Below are 16,521 nucleotides of genomic sequence, written 5' to 3' on the forward strand. Positions count from 1 at the left end.
GGGCGGGCTAGGATACAAACTGCTCACGAAAGCAATCTTTTTACTTTGGGAAAAAAACACTCGCCTTTTCATTTAATCCAATTTGTTTCTGTGCTGAACTACATTTTATGAATTTTGCAGTCATCACGATTTCCTCTTCTGTCGCGTAGCCTTGCAGTGTATTGAGGAAAACATCTCTAGGAAGCAAACGGCAGTAACCCGGTGACACTGTTGAATGAATTGTTCTGCTTTCAGCTGTTGTTTCGCAAGAACAAAAAAATCACTTGATACAACTCTTGGGTTACAGAAGCCCTCTCCTGTACAACACAGCACAGTTTCTCACTGTTGTTGTATTCATATAACGCAATATTGTGTGATTTTAGAACCTGATTCATACTGAATCTTTGGAATCAGCTCCCTGGTGTTTTGCGAAGGCTACTTCTGACAGAGAAGCGTTACGAGTGTGCATATTTGTGTGTTACAGATGAACTGCCGAGTCGGTACATTAGCAGCTCATATCACGGTACTTGGCTGCTGTGAACAAACGGGAGGCCGTGAGAAACAGCTGTGAAATACTGTAGCTGCAGCTGTTGCGCATCGCGCTCTGCTTTCGTTTTCTGCGCGCCCATTTTGTGCCATAAAATATTTTCAGCACTTGAACAAGGGCGTGTTCGTGTGCAGGGCGCATTGATCAATGAACTCTCAATGAATGATGCTCACGGTCATGCCAAGAGCCCATAAAGCTAATTGGGCGCCACTCGCAGAAGGATGAGGTGCAAACACATTTCCCACTGCTGGTACTGAGAGAGGTACAAAACTGTGATGAAATTAATACTTAGAATATTCATTAATAATATTAACTTGTCTTTCGGGGGGTTGGGGTTTGCTGTGTTTTATCGTGCCTGGTGTTTTATTTTAGGCGCTACACCCGTTATTTTGTGTCTGTGTTATCCATGGTGTTTGCAGCCGCGGACACGTACTGTAGCTAACACAGACCTCCTGGAGATTTTTCTTAAGTAGCTTTTCTGACACGTGATGAGAAAAAATGTAAAGGTCATGCAGTAATGTGATTTTACCGTGTCTTCTCCATCACTGTCGGAGGATGACGTGCTCGTGCTCCTCTGAATAAGTGACCTTTATGGGATTTGAAATCCATGAATCCTCGTACTCTGTCCCCCCCGCCGCAGACATCACCGTGCGAGGCAGGCCGAGACCTCCCCGATTTCTTCGGCTTTTTAGGTTTGTTGTCCGTTTCTGCTTATCTAGATAGCGATCTGTCTAGTTACCCTGTAGCTGTAGCTCCGTTTAAAATAGCCTTGCTATCGTTTTTTTTTTGGGGGGGGGGGGAAGGAGGCCCGAGATCTTTAGACAAAATCTGTTCTCTGGGTGAGTTGTGGCAAGAGAGCCAGCCAGGCTAAAAACGTTTAATCTTCTGGTGTATATGGTGACGTTGCACCTGAAACCTGAAATTCTCTCGCATACAGTGTTCATGGAATAGTGAATTCTAATGTCCGCCAAATTCACAGCAAGGCATGTTTGACAATCACAGCATTCTTCAGTAATTTTCATTTTTATCATTTTAACAAAAGTTATTATTGCTGTCATAGCTTTCGTTTTTTATTCAACAACAGGTCTTTCCTCTAATGCGAGAGGACAGCCCGGCACATGACCCATATTCATTCAATATTATTTCACTCCACTGCGTGGCCTGCAGCATCCCGAAACACGCAGCAGGTGAAGGTGCTTCATTTAGAACCTGATCCTCTGGAGTTTCCTTTTTTTTCTTTCGGAATTCCCCGGGATCCATGTGAGAAGTAACATTGGATTCGGGGGGTTAGAAAGAGTAGATCTCCTGGAAAAAAAAAATTAAAATGTTGCAGAATCTTCAAGTACTGTAGGTGCAAGGCGCTCATCTAGAGGTAGTCTGACATACTTTCTGCCTGTACCAGTTCTGTACTTTGTCCCCAGTTTCTATTTTTCTATTCTGTTTTTGATTTATTCTGCTGGTGTTTATTTGAGGTAGCATACATTTGAAATACTAAAAATAAAGCCACAACAAGCTCCAGAAATGTAGAACTCTAAACTAAAACTAACACCTGATGTAATAAAAAAAATATATTATTTTTGTTGTTGTAACTATTCTTAGTCTGACAGTTCTCACAGAGGTCTCCCTGTGTGTGCAGAAGAATGGTCCAGAGGGGAGCTTGTTGGAGGGCTGGAAAGACGATGGGAGTTTGGTCTGGAGAGAGACCTGGACTGTGACCTAGTGAAGTCCCACACCAGGAGAAAAAGGAAGGGATAGTTTAGTGTAGCAGCCTGTCTCGGAAAGGCTGTGCACATGGAGTAAAGTGAGGAATGTGGGAAGCATCAGGTGCAGCTGGAATGCAGGCCAGCTTGTGCTGCTTTATCATTGCAAGACTTCATCTAGTGTTCCAGCACGTTTATGACATGATTCCTCCACAGTGCTGAAGGGTGACTGATGTGAATAATGTATGAGCCTTTTGGGATCTCTGACACTAGAGGTCCCCATAATATCCATTGACTGCTGCTTTTAAATGGAAATAAGAATGTCACTTGTAAGTACATGTGCTCTCTTCTCGATGTATCAGAGTTTTATAGTGTTTGTATTACCAGCCATGGCTGCTGGTCCCTGCAGTGCTGCAGCTCAGTGTTCACAGGTGCAAACTGGTCAGAATCTCTCATTAAATCACCACGAAGATAAGCAGGCTGACTTGACACAAACGTTTATTTAATGTATAATTCCAGATCATGATCTCACTTGTCAGTGCTAATGAGAGCTTTATTACAATTCTTACATTTTATTGAAGTCATCAGAATGCCAGTTACCAGTATTACAACATGCACAAAGCCCTTTTAAAGTTGTGTAGAAAAATATTAATATGACATCATTATCATTAAGCTGCTGTCTCTATAGGCATTCATTTGTATCCTACTTCTTTTAATAAAAATATCGCCAAATGACTGTTACCAAATCTGTGTTCTGCAGTGTCTTCTCAATCAAGAATCACCTGCAGTTTTTTGCAGGAAATAATTTTCTTTAGGTGGAAATATGAATAGGCTTACAGAATATTAAAATGATGATTCTAGAAAACAACATTCACTGATTCACAGCTCAATAAAGAGATTTCAGCAGATTGATGACTGCTGTTGGCTGACTGGCAGGAGTGGTGTTCCAGTACCTGAATTAACCCAATCTTGAACTTGAAATGGTTTATTAGGAGCTTTATTGGTTAGACAGGTAGTATAGGAGGTTCTGCATGTGCACCAGGTACATAATTGTTTCAAGATGTTAATGAGACAGGGAATTCCTTGAGGGCACATGGGTGGCGCTGTCTCACATCTGGGGCCCTGGGCCCAATTCCTGGGGTGCCATCTGTGTGGAGTCTGTTTGATCTCCCCTGTGTTTGTGTGGGTTCCCTCTTGCTGCTCTGGTTTTGTAGGTTAATTTGTTTCCAGGAAAACTGGCCCAGGTGTGTGTGCGCTGTGATGGACACGCCCGTCCAGGGCGTACCCTGCCTTGTGCCTGTTGCTCGCCCCCCGATCCTATATTGGATAAAGCGGTTAGAAAATGGATGGATGGATGAATTCTATTATGTGAACTCTGCCATTTATCCACCTGTCAAATCTGCATCACCCTCCGTTCAAACCACAGCTGCTGGTTTATATGTGGAAATACCTGAAAGGATGCCTTTCAAAGGAGCTCCGTTTCTTTTGTTTCCCTGCAGATGGTTTAGAACTCCAGTTCAAAAGAACAAACACAGCGCTGACAAAGTGTTAGTATCGTGTGGAAAAGTCTCATAAAACTTTTTTTTTTTCGGGATGCTCCACTTTAATTTGAGATTAATTCTTCTATTGAAGGTGGCAGGCGATCAGTGTAAGGCACGAATGTGAATACAGGAACGGGATTAATACTGCAACTGGGGTGGGTACAAGGACTCATGTAGGCGCACTACTCTTCCTCATTCATATCCATGATCTAGATTCTGATGTAGTTACTCCACTAATCATATTCGCAGATGATGATAACATCAAAACGACGAAATTCAAGACTAGGAAAATACCTGGTACAAGACACTTGATACTCTAACATGGGAAACGGGCTGCTGGATAAAAAAGGCAGGTGTTCATGTTGACAGATCAGTTTCATTTTCTAGATGTTATGAGGAAGCAACAAAAGAAGGAGAACAGAATGTTAGGATTAGTAGTTAAATATGTAGAGTTTAATTCAAGGGGTGTTCCTGGGCTCAGAGGAATGTCGTACAGTCTGCCTCCTGCAGATTTATGCAAAGTGTTTGACCTACTTGTCTGACGGCTGTGTCATAAATTTTGTACTTTTTTTTTCTTCTAGTTGATTCTTAATCCAGTGTGCTGCCAGGACACCAGGTTTCTCATACCCTGCCAATAACTTCATAAACACAGCACCTGGAGTGCACCAATTAAACTAAAAAAAAACAGGTTTTCTTTCTAAACGTACATTCATTTTGAGATTGTTTTCCTTGCCGAGTTTATAGGAAAGAACAAAATGTGCAGACGGAAATGCGTTTTTGTTTAACAATTTCGTTGATCTAATTTTATATTATATAATTTTAATTTTAACGGCATGCTTTTGTACCTTATTTTACTTTTCATTCCATCTTCTTTATATTTAGCACAAGGAACTGTTTTTTTTCTCTGTAAAGGAATCTATTGTCTGTCTGTATTTTTGTGAGAAGCTGGGGATGCAACACAAAGACGGTATTCATCAGTTGCCTAAAATAAACAATTCATTCAAAACTGCAAAACTGTGGAAATGCTTTTTTGTTTTTTTAAATCCTTACTCTAGGAGCCTAAAACATGTCCTGGCATTGCAGTTATTTTGTAATTCATTTAGTCTAATTAGTTTTAACTTAATTCACATATGCAGGAAACTCGTCGTTTACATTTTTTTACACAACAGTAGACGGAAGACCGGTTTCTGTTTTTGAACAATCATTTTTAAAAATGGTATTTCTGACATGTAAGCTTGTTTTGCTTATGTGAGTAGATGTAAATCAGCTCATTTGTATCACTAAACAGCATGAGATCTGTAAGTTCATAAAGGCAAAGGCTTTTCTAAATGCAGTTTTATCTGGGTCTCAAGCTTACAATGAAGATTTAAACCAAATTAATTTAACCATGTGGAACTGGCCGTGGAATGCATAAGTAAGTTACTCCAGTATACAATAAGAATGACATGTATATTAATCAATTACTTGCTTTGGAATGGATTTCTGAGCATTTGCTAATGTAGTTATACAATAAGATATAAGAACGAGGTAGTTTAGCCCATCAGGGAGACTTTATGAACATCAAAGCTTTTACCCCAAATCCAAGAGGAAGAGTTCTGAATAACTCAAGAGCTCTTTGAAGGCATAAAGAAAACAAATTTCTCTGGCACCATAGTGGAATGGTGGATAAGGGTGCTGTTCTTCAGGGTGCCTCATGAAGTGCTATTTTTCTTTTTTTTTTTGGTTTGGCACTTTTCTCCAAAGTGACTTACATTTGTACTGATTCACACAGCAGGACATTTTACAGAGGACAGCAGCCCAAGGGCACCGGTATCTACCATGCTGTCCACGCACTGTCACATCGCAGACTCGAGAACACCACAGCTGTCTGTGTCCCACCACACCTTTCCAGCTGTGGAAGCCCTCAGCTGCCTCGGGGCACCGTGAGGTTATTGCTGTACGTCATCTCCAGACCTCATTTCTTTTCTTCGCTGACTGTGCTGTGCTGGTTAGATCACTTCCTGCCGTGCGTGAAGGGGACTCAGCCCTTGTGCCGAGCCCGTGTGGCTGTGTTTCACTTGTGCTCCCATTTTTCTGTGGTGCTTTGAGGTGTGTCGACTATCCTGATAAGTAAAACAGTGACATTACAGAGTTTGGTTTTCCCAGCTATTGAAAACGGAATGGCAAAGGCTACCCATACCAATACAATCAAATACACCCTAAACGAGAAGGCGATACGATTAAGGCAAAGATCAATCGGGCGATGCAAAAACATTCAAACTGGAGTGAAAGGACATGGAATCCAAGGAGAAGAACAGCAATGGAGATGAAAAGGGAGTAGAGAGAAAGAGAAACTCAACGGAAGACATCAAAGGACTAGATAATTATATGTTTATACCCAAAACCCAGAAGTGTTGGCATCTAAATGCACAACATAAAGCCTACTGTACCAGCAGATGACTCTGGTGTCATGAAATAGTAGCAATGGGCTCACACAGAGTGATGGAAAAGAATAGCAGTTTCACAGACAGCCAGGAAACATGGAGGTGGAGGTTTAGCGCTAGTAGCAGACAGGCACAGGCAGTTAACTTTGACGAATCAAGGGACTATAAATAAAAAACATCGTAAAAGCTAGGGTTAGGAGTATTCTACAGATATTCTGCATTTGGATTTCAATTTTGCTGTCCTGTGTAATAAAATAAAAAAAATATGTCTAAAGGAAGAAGAGGTTAGCATGGTGGACTTCAATTTTCTTCACCTAGATTGATGAAAACCACCTGGGATGTCAGCAGCTGAGACTGAAAAGCAGACACGTCTAACTTCTTTCTTACTCAGTCAAACCCCCTCTGCACGCTTGTGTTAATCTAGTTTTTTTCAGACAATCAAGTAAGAGTGGATATTTTGAGGACAAAAGTGGAAAGTAAAGTGGATTTAGAACAGAGAATGGAAAGTGCTGTTTCTGATGAGCACAAGCTATCCAAGTGTGTTGTCCCATCTGATGCACGTTCTTCCTGATATATTTGTACATATGAAATATTATGAAACTATGTAGTTTCCAGCCACAGCAAATATTTCTCAAAACTATTTTGACCGACATTTTCATAAATAATACTTTTTATTGCGCTGACATTCCTAATTTGCATCCATCCGCAAAGTGTAAAGGCCCATTATGGCATATTATGCTGGTTCCTGTAGCATGAAATAATTTTTGCCAAGATGACATTTTGTAAGTTAGCAGGGAAATAAAAACTGTATAGGATGTGACAGGTAATTTGTATTCTGCTAATATCTTAACGTGAATTTACATAGATGTACCTGTACATTTTGAATACTTTCTCCTGGTCATGAGCCGAGATGTGGGAATACAGGCGTTGTTTTGGAGGCCACTGCCAGAGCCCGTCCTAGTGGTGCCCCTGGGCTGCTCCACCCGGCCCAGACACCACCTTGGCCAGAGACAGGGCTGTGTGAAGCTCTGCAGAGTGTGGCTTTTCCCTGCACGTCTCTTAAAAGAACCAATCTCCTCTTTTCACGTGCGGATTCACGCCTGCAGCTCTGGCAATGGTGCTGGGCTTTGCCACAGAGTTCTGGTTACGAAGGTCACTACAGTCACTATTGGTCAGTTCTTCACTTCTTCCTGCGACAGGGTATGACACAGGGAGACAGGTGAACCTCCTTGTTCAGTCTTGCCCCCTGTGCGTCCCGGTCTTCACTGACAGCTCCGCAGGAGCAGGACGCCAGCCAGGAACCGTTACGCCACACCGATTACTCACTGCGCATGTAAAAACCTGTTTCCAACTGCCACAGCAGTAAAATCAAAGAAAAAAAATTGAAAATGCTACTGGACTTGTTTCCAGTCATATTTAACCGACGTAATGATTCATTCTGTCAAGAGAATGCACTATTTTAAAATTTAAAAATCTTACTGCTCACTTTTTCTTCAACATTTAGCAATTCAAAAGTAACTTCTGGAGCAGTTTACTGATAAAATAATTTTGTGCTTCGAAAGGCTGCAAACAAAGTAACCATCATCATGCTCATTTGTTATACTGTAAGCAAGCAGCAGATTACTCATTTTTTTAAAAAAATTTATTTAAATAAGCAGTTGTTTGCACTACATGAAACCGAGCCTGTGAAAGGCGTTTCAGTACATTGGAGAGAGAACAGGAAACGTGTGTCAGGACAGCGGTTCTCACGCAACCACAGGCACGTTGGCTCCGCTCTGGCTGGAAACCGTGTGGCCTGGCATCCAACCGCTGACCGAGCCAGTGCCCCTTTCGTCAGCGATCTTCATTCGCACACGGGTTCCTGCTCAGAGCCGGGCACGCGCCACTGGTTCGCCTCTCTGCCTCCCTCCGGAGAATTTCCGCCTTCGATTCTAATAACCGAGTGAAAATCCCACCCTGTCCCCAGACTGGGGGCAAAACCCACATTCAACTTTTTTGGAAAGGACAGTTCTATTGAAACCAACTTCTCTGCAGTATTCATTTTATATATCAAGGTTTTTTTCCTGAATTCTTAAAACTTTGAGCTTTCCAACGGCTATACAGCCATAGTGCAATTTGTAGCTATCCAGCCTTAGCACCATAATACACAATACAAGTTAAATTCAGATACATTCAAATTCAGTGCCGCAGTTCTATCATTGCAAGTGTCAGAACGATTCCCCTTAGTACCAGCACACTTCATAAACTCCGCAGGGATGTTCACCATTGGACTTTGGAAAGTTTTCGCTTTTACTTAGTATTCAGGAATTTAAGCAGATGATTAAAATTCTTTAATTATCTTTACTTGTGTGTGTGTAGTTGGACTCAGTTGAGAATTTTTTTTCTGGAATAATTAATGTAGAGTGCATCGGAGTTTATCAAAGCTGGTGAAGCATGTGCATTAAAAACAGTACTATGGACTTCTCTAAACAGAAGGGAATAAGGCAAGGAATGATTGTCTTCTTAAATAAACGCGATACAAGTTCTCGTACATAAAAACAAGACAGCACAATGCTTTAAAAATGACATAAAAGTACAAAAACTATCTCATAGAAATAAATTAAGTTTATAAAAGCTGGTTACTTGTGCTTTCATTTCTGTTCAGCAATTTGGTTTTTTTAAGGGAAGGGTTTCTAAAAAAGTCGTTTTAAAATGTTAAAATACCAATATTAGCAAAATGGTATATCTGCTACCAAAAAACCCTACTGACCATTTGGTTTGCTCTGCATTCACCACTGACTGTTTCAGCTCAGCCTCACTCCAGCCCCTCTCCCGTATTCTGAACGTGCATGTCTGTTCCATCGTTTGAGAGCAGATCGAAGCACTGACGTACTCTCAGGACGCTGCTTCTGGAGCTCTAAGATTGCCTCTGAAGCCTCTGGAGTTGCGGCATGAAACAGTTCTGAAAGCGCTCCTCCTTCCTTTTTTTCTCCTTTTCCAGGAGCGGTTCAGAAACGCAGCAGTCTCCTCCCTCCCCTCACCCTATCGTTTTCCATAGCTGTGCTCCAGCCACTGCCTCACTTCGTTAAGATTGTAAAAGAAGGGTCCCTTTCCGCCCAGGTAGGCAATCTTCTGCTGCTGCACGATACAGACCCTCTCGAAAGAGACGCCGTAGGCCACGTTGGTGTTGTTGTCCATGCAGTCGGCCACCAGCTGGCACTGCGGGGGCAGGGAAAAGTGCTCCAGCAGCCTGCGGGCGGCCTGGCAGCGCTCCTCCAGGCTCCGGTGCTTCCTCACCTCGAAGGAGCAAGACGCCAGCCCCGGCAGCGCCCAGCCATCGGCCGGGTGGGCCTCGTCGATGTAGACCAGCAGGAAGTCGGCCACCTCGGAGAAGTCCTCCACCAGCCGCCTGAAGGCCGGCAGCTGGCTGATGAAGGGGGGTCAGGTGGCGGAGCCGAAGTTCACGACCAAGGGGCGGTCCGAGCTCTCGAAGTCCAGCAGGTGGCACTCGTCCGGCCTGCCGCCGCCGGGCACCTTCACTACCTTGGAGTTGGGCGCGTCGCCGCCGAGCTTCACCTGGGGCAGGGAGAGCAGCCGGTCAGACACGGGCACACGAGCAGCACTTCAGCCTCACTCAGGAAAGGGCAGGCTACTGCAGGCTCCACTTAGCTGTTTAATTAGCTTTACCTTGCAGTCAAGTGCAAAACTGATTTATTTCTTTAATGACCTTTGAAGCAAAGCCACAAATCATCTTTGTTTGCTCATCAACATTTTTAAGTAGAATCCCATTTTAATTTCTATTGTACAACTAATCCCACAACGGTCTAACAGGTTTCTTTAAACCTCAGAGAAGATAAGCAGTATCTATCTTGCTTAATACTTACTGTATGACAAAAGCACACGGGCAGATGACCACTGATACACTTTGAAAAGGAGTGGATATTTGGCCGAACAGTTTGATGCAGATATGGCAGGTTGCGAAAGTGTCAAGACAATGTTCAGAAGTTATCCCTGCAGTGTGACGTACACTGAGCAGTGAGAGACGGACCTCTGTCCTTTGTGCAGTTATCCAGATCAATTCACATTGGCACCTGTTTCCACTCCTGTTAACCAGTCTGAGTGAAGTGCCTTGCTAAGCAGTCCAGCAGCAGGGCTGTGCTCAGACTGGAGCCCCTGCCCCACACTGCTGCTTGTCCTTGCTGTGCTCTGTGCTGTGTTCACACCTCTCACACTGTGATTGTTGTGCCGATTCTCACTTAACTCTCTGCGAGCTGCACTAAAATGGGGGACCAGTTTGTCAGTGGGTGGAGTGCAGTGGAACTGCAATTTCTGCTTCACACACTAACACTCTTGCAGGACTTCGAGAGCACTTTTGCTCTTGAAAGCATCTATTCTTTTTAAGAGAAAGAAATGTTATGCAAAGTGGGACCCCAGTTTCGTCATTTCCATGCAAAGAAAAGTGCACCACAGAGCCAATCAAGAGAACAGCACTGCCAGTGGCCTGTCCAGTCAGTGCCCACGAAAGAAGTTAAAAATGTGCAACCTATAGAAGCATCCACCTAAACCAAGGACCCTCAGACACAGACAGCGAGCCAGGAATGGGCTGCTCATCTTGCCCAGACAATGAGCAAAGTGTATTGTAGCCTTGCTTTAGGGCAAAGGGCAAGACCATTAAGTATTAACTCTGAGCACATGTTCCAGATTCTCTGTATGGCCACAGAATGAATGTGCTCAAACCTGTTTTCACTTATTCATGTCCTACCTCTGTGTGCACGAGTGCAGATGCACAAAATGTACTGATAAATAAGTAAAAGCATATTTTTCAAGCTGACAGACCGCTCCTATTTTACCATGTAGCTTCTGACCTGTGACTGTTGTGCTTAGTGCTATTGTCCATTCGTGTATAAATGTTTAGCTCAGGTGTGTCCAGTCCAGGTCCTGGAGGGCTGGTCTATCTGCAGGGTTTTCAAGGGCTCTTTAAAGCAGAAGCACTTGAAGAACTAGGAGAATCTGTTTAACTGGACAAGTAGTGACCAGCCGGTTTAGCTCATTAAGAGACGAGATTAAATGAAAACCCACAGACACACTGGCCATCCAGGAGTTTAAAGATTATGTATGGGGTCAGGGGTCTGATTACAAGCTGGGTCAGTGTTTGAAGAATTCAGTTTACTCAAAAACACCTGAATACATAGCATTGATCCTTACTATGACTCTCCCAAATGTTAATGCACTGTCACTGGGATGACATTTCCACTTTCCCTGATCTATCCTGAATGAAGTATCTCGCCAGGGCCAAGCTCGGGTCTCCTTTCAGTCTGAACACTGAGTGCAGTTACAGCTTGCGGCCAAGCCAGGGAGCAGATCCAGCCAAGTGAAGCTGAAAGACGCCGCATGAGTCAGGACTCAGATATTCAGAAAACCTGAAAAGAATGTTGTTGCGCTCATTGTTCTTCTCTGAATCGAGACTCTAAGAAGATTCTGCTCTTTTTTTCCCTCAAGTAGCTTCCGTATCAGATTTACCGGCAAAGTGATAAACTGACCCTCTCTTTCCGAAACCCAGCTCCTGAATACACCGAGCAACACGTGGATTTTTATAACCTCCTAGTACAAGCGGTTTAAAAATCTGGGAGCTGGATTTCCTATTTCTGTGAATTCGGATTAACTGAATTTGACTGCTAATCACACAACAGGTCTCGATGCCTCTTAAACATGTCTAAGCGTGTATATGTGCTTTTATTTAATAAATAAAACCCAGCGTTTTCTACAGGGAAAAATAAGACGCTAACTTTCAGGTGTCTGAAAAAGACCCCTGGATTGGCGGACACATGTTGGGGGTTTAATTAACTGAATTGCGGGGGTTTTTTAAACCTATAAGTATAAATGAAGCGGCCGGACAATTCAGTGTAAGACGCAAGGAAATATTTTAAATTACGCAGCTAACTTTTACTTCCAGGACCAAAAACAAAAGCGCACAACCAACAGGCAACCTTCCATTAACCCCCCCTTCTCAATTAGAAGGTACCGGGTCAGTATGTGACCATGCCAGGAGAAAGTTTCGGAAACACAAAGTGACAGCTTGCATCCCTGCTGCTGCTCAGGCAGTGGTCCCCGGGCCAGGTGCAGCGCGGTGCCGGCGAGCGGCGTCCTTACCTGCTTGTAGGCGTCCAGCAGGAAGCTGTTCCAGATGGAGCGCAGGCCGGCGGAGGTGAGCGTGCGCTGCCACTCGCCGTCCGAGCCCGAGCAGCTGAGCGCCGACACCACGCGCTTCACCAGCACCACCGAGTCGTACAGCGCCAGGAACAGGCAGTTCGAGAAGAAGCCCGGCAAGATCTGCAAGGTCACCAGCAGGTCCACGCTTAACATGCCCATGTTGTAGCGCCCCCCCCCCAAAAAAAAGAGTGCAAAAACCGCTTTCGGTCAGGTATTACTTTTCTTTTTCAAAGTTCATCTCTGCAAACCCATGATGAACAGGTCCTTAACTTTGATTTTTTTTTTTTTACTGTTGTTGCTCTTGTTAGACCTCTTCTAAAAAAAAAGTCCCTTTCCCTTTTTTGTTTAACAATGCTAGTGTGGCTTTAACGCTTCAGATATTCTCCCCTCCAGCTCCAGCTCAATAAAGGGGCTCCAGTATTCTTATCTCTGCAGTGCATTGGGCGAAGCGGCGAATGCCGAGTTGACACACGCTGTGGCCAAACTTCCCCCCCCCCCTCCCCCTTTGTAGCTGTGAATGTTTCCTGCGCTGCGCTTTATATACCCTGATCATTCCCTGCTCTGCTATAACCCTCGCGGCTTATCTTGTGGTAAGATCGCGACGTCACGGCGAAGGCATTCCCTGGCCAGGGCAGGGAATCGAGTGGTGAAGGGTGGAACCTCGCATCGTGTCAGACCAGCCCATTCAGACGTCTGCTGTCGAGGAGACCGAGGCACCTTTCTGGGGGCCGGACTGACGTTCAAATGACGCAGCCAGCCACCTTTCGGGGCTTGGCTTGTCTGAAAGAGGGCGTTTGTCCCGTTCCAGCCTCGGCGAGGCTGAAGCAGGACCGAGCGTCAGCTCCCTCAGCTCTGATGCGCTGGACTCCCCGCGGGGGGATCGTCAGGGGTCACTGAACCCAGCACAAGCGCCGAGGTCTCTCTCGGCTTCTCAGGAATACACGTCACAGGTACATCCTCTGCAAGTGCATTTAGCCATGTCGTCTTTTCAAACACGTGAACTGTATTTCCGATTCTTTTTCAAGAAGTGAATCAATTTAACATTCTTGTTTACGGAATGTTTCCTAATTCTCACCCTCCAGCCTCTCAAACCCAGTGCACTTCGCCCTCTTTTCAATGTACATAAAATCGTACAACTAACAAGGCTGACAGAATCTGGCAGAACACGTTTTTCTGGAGTCTGTTTTCCAAGTTCATATACAGTACTGCAGCTAAGCCTACAAGAATTTTTTTCTCCTTTGAAGTTAAAAATATTTGCTGTCAGGTGCCTCTGCTAATGGCAGCAGCTATATTCCAATACAGACGAAACCTGGGTGCCCTCAGGAACGTTCTGAGAACAAGCGCTCACTGTTCTCTGATAATAGAGACCAGTAAGTATTGAATGGTTAAATGCCTCCTGGGACAGACACCAGTTAATTTAACAATCCTCATGAACATTAAAAGGCCACGAACCTAAGGGCAGCAGGGATGTGCCATTTTGCAATCTGAACTAATTTAATTGAATTCCCTTTGGGTTCATAAATAAAGAGCTGTGCTTCCAGGCAGAGCAGTGGCTCTGTGGCTCAGGATCTGCGCCTGTGGCTGGAAGGTTGCTGGTTCAACTCCCACAGCCGGCAGAGGAATCCTACTCTGTTGGGCCCCTGAGCAAGGCCCTTAATCCCAACTGCTCCAGGTGTGCTTTATAAATGACTGACCCTGCGCTCTGACCCCCAGCTTCTCTCCCTGTCTATGTGTCTCATGGGGAGCAAGCTGGGGTATGCAAAAAGACAAATTCCTAATACAAGAAATTGTATATGGCCAATAAAGCGATCTTAAGACTTATTTCAAATCATTCATGTTTCTTTGAGTAAACAGAATATCAGACAACGTACTGTATGAACCTACCTAGGAGTTAAAATGACTTGTAATTCTCTTATCAGATGTCAGCACCTTACACCAAAGTTATACCAACGGCTTGGAACGAAGATTCTTATCCATAAAAATCACGAAGCAGGTGTTTCCATACGTCAGCCCTTTTGAGTTCTCTTACCCTAGCATTCCAAAAGATTTGTTTCATTTTAAAATTGAAACGTTTCACTAGTGCATCGATACTGTTGCCCCCTACAAAGAATCAGCAACACATTTCAATAGATTCTGATTGCTTTAACTTCTGAATGAGATTTTTTAAGTAAACGTCTTTTGTAGCCTATCGGGGAAAAAAAGATGAGGAAAAAATGATGAGTTGGTAAAAAAATTAAACCGATACTGCAGACATTTTAGGCATTTCAGATGGAATGGAGTTGTACATTGCTGTCAGGATTAAAACATTTTCACGGATGTAATTACTGCTGAAATCCCATTCAATACATTTTCAAAGAGCCACTGTATTCCCATTTAGTGGATTATGGAAGAAGCTGGGGTTTATACACAAAAGCACACCAAAGAAAGAATTATAGTTTCATTTCGTTTGGCACTCAGAGCATGTATGGAAATAATTTAAGTTAAAAAAGACAAGGCAACACAAAGTTAAGAACACAAAAGGCAAACCTGCCTATGGTGCATCAACAGTATTACTACCTTGTAGCTAAGAGGCTACTTCAGAGGCTAAGCAAGGCAGGGCCTGGTCAGTACTGGGCTGAGAGACCTCCAGGGAAACCAGGTTATTGTTCTAGCTGGTGTTGGTGGACCAGTAGGTGGTATTCCTCCCTCTGAACCAGAATGTTCTGGTCTCACTGCTGTAGGAGGGGTTGTCCCTCAGATGAGCTGATCAACTGAGGTTCTCACTACTTGGCTACCCCATGGCACTGTTTGTCAGATCAGGGGTGTGAGAGGTTATTTCATAATTCATACTGTAGGTGCAGAAACACTATATACTGCAGTTTTAATGCTGCAAACCAATTTAAAAATCTCCCCCCAGAATACACTTTTGTGTATATAGCTTTTCAATTTTTAACATTTCTCTTATAATCAGCTGTATAAACAAATTCCTCTGCAGAGTCCTGAAATGGATGCAACCACACATTTCTTTATGTGGTGAATAACATCAGAGGGATACACATGCCTAGTCTGTGTGTACACAGCCTCTTTTCTACTGTAATTCAGTTAATTATTACAGATATGAATTATAATGCAACTCTCTAAAATTACATTAATACTTTATGTGCAAAAGAAGTGTTTTTTTTAATGGGAGTTCAGCTTTTCCCACAGCCTTTAAAAATATACTGGAATGTCAGAAACAGAAACAGAAATGGTAGAGATGGTTAATGATGCTGTCTTGGAGCACCTACAAGAGGAAATGCTTGTATTGATCTTGTTTATTCAAATACACAAGTTGAATTTCAAGCTCAGGTAAAAAAATATTAGAATGGCCCAGAGAAAAGGAATATTGCACCTGTAGGAAAATAGGATCCTAGCAAATAGTCAATGCAGATTTATAATCTTTTTTTTAGGTCCTAACTAACGTGGCAGAATTCTTTGAAGAAGAAACAGTAATGGACACACACACAGAGAACATGCAATGTGTATGTTGTAGTTACTTTTTTTTGAAGGTTTATGTTAATGTTCCTCACAAAAAAATAATTTTCAAATTACAGGCAGTAGGTATTCCAAGAAATGCCTATTTGGATTGACAACCAGTCAACAGATTACAGTTAAGGGGTGAATGTTGAAATTGGGGAAATGTAATTAGTGGAGTACTACAGGGATCTGTACTAGGGCCACCGTGCATCTTCTTTATATAAGTGACTTAGATTCTCATATAGGTAGTTTTACTAGTCACATCTGCACATTACAGCCAAATTAGGAGGATTAGCAAAAACTGTATAAGTATAGCAAAAGACATTTAATGAAGGCAGGTGCAGAATGTTACATACAGTTAGCAAAAACAAACTATATAAATGTAAGATGGAAAACCTGAGCTTGAAGAAGCTACTTATGAAAAAGACTGATGGTGTTTATGCCAGCCTTAAATGCACATCTTCCAGGAACTTTGGGGAAGCAATAAAAATATATTGCAAATGTAGTACAAATCCATACATAAAGAGTTACAGAGTTTTAGGATGTATGACTGTACAATGCACTTGTAAGCTCACAATAAAAATATAGTATACATTTCTAGTCTGCACTTACTAGTAAAAATAACATACTGCTGCTCTGCAATCACT

At 43.2% G+C, this 16,521-nt stretch overlaps 1 protein-coding gene across 1 annotated transcript; it reads right to left on the reverse strand.

The window, feature by feature from the left end:
- Nucleotides 1-7,000: 7,000 nt before the first annotated feature.
- dio2 (iodothyronine deiodinase 2) lies at nucleotides 7,001-12,925 on the reverse strand. The gene is made up of 2 exons (XM_088925243.1): nucleotides 12,320-12,925; nucleotides 7,001-9,745 (listed from the first exon to the last, which is right to left on the reverse strand). Exons 1-2 carry the CDS (start codon nucleotides 12,536-12,538, stop codon nucleotides 9,212-9,214), a joined length of 753 nt encoding a protein of 250 aa, XP_088781369.1. The 5' UTR covers nucleotides 12,539-12,925; the 3' UTR covers nucleotides 7,001-9,211.
- Between the last annotated feature and the right edge of the window lie 3,596 nt (nucleotides 12,926-16,521).

This window comes from Atractosteus spatula, chromosome 9 (assembly GCF_055471065.1).
Source record: "Atractosteus spatula isolate fAtrSpa1 chromosome 9, fAtrSpa1.hap1, whole genome shotgun sequence".
Classification (NCBI taxonomy): Eukaryota; Metazoa; Chordata; class Actinopteri; order Semionotiformes; family Lepisosteidae; genus Atractosteus; species Atractosteus spatula.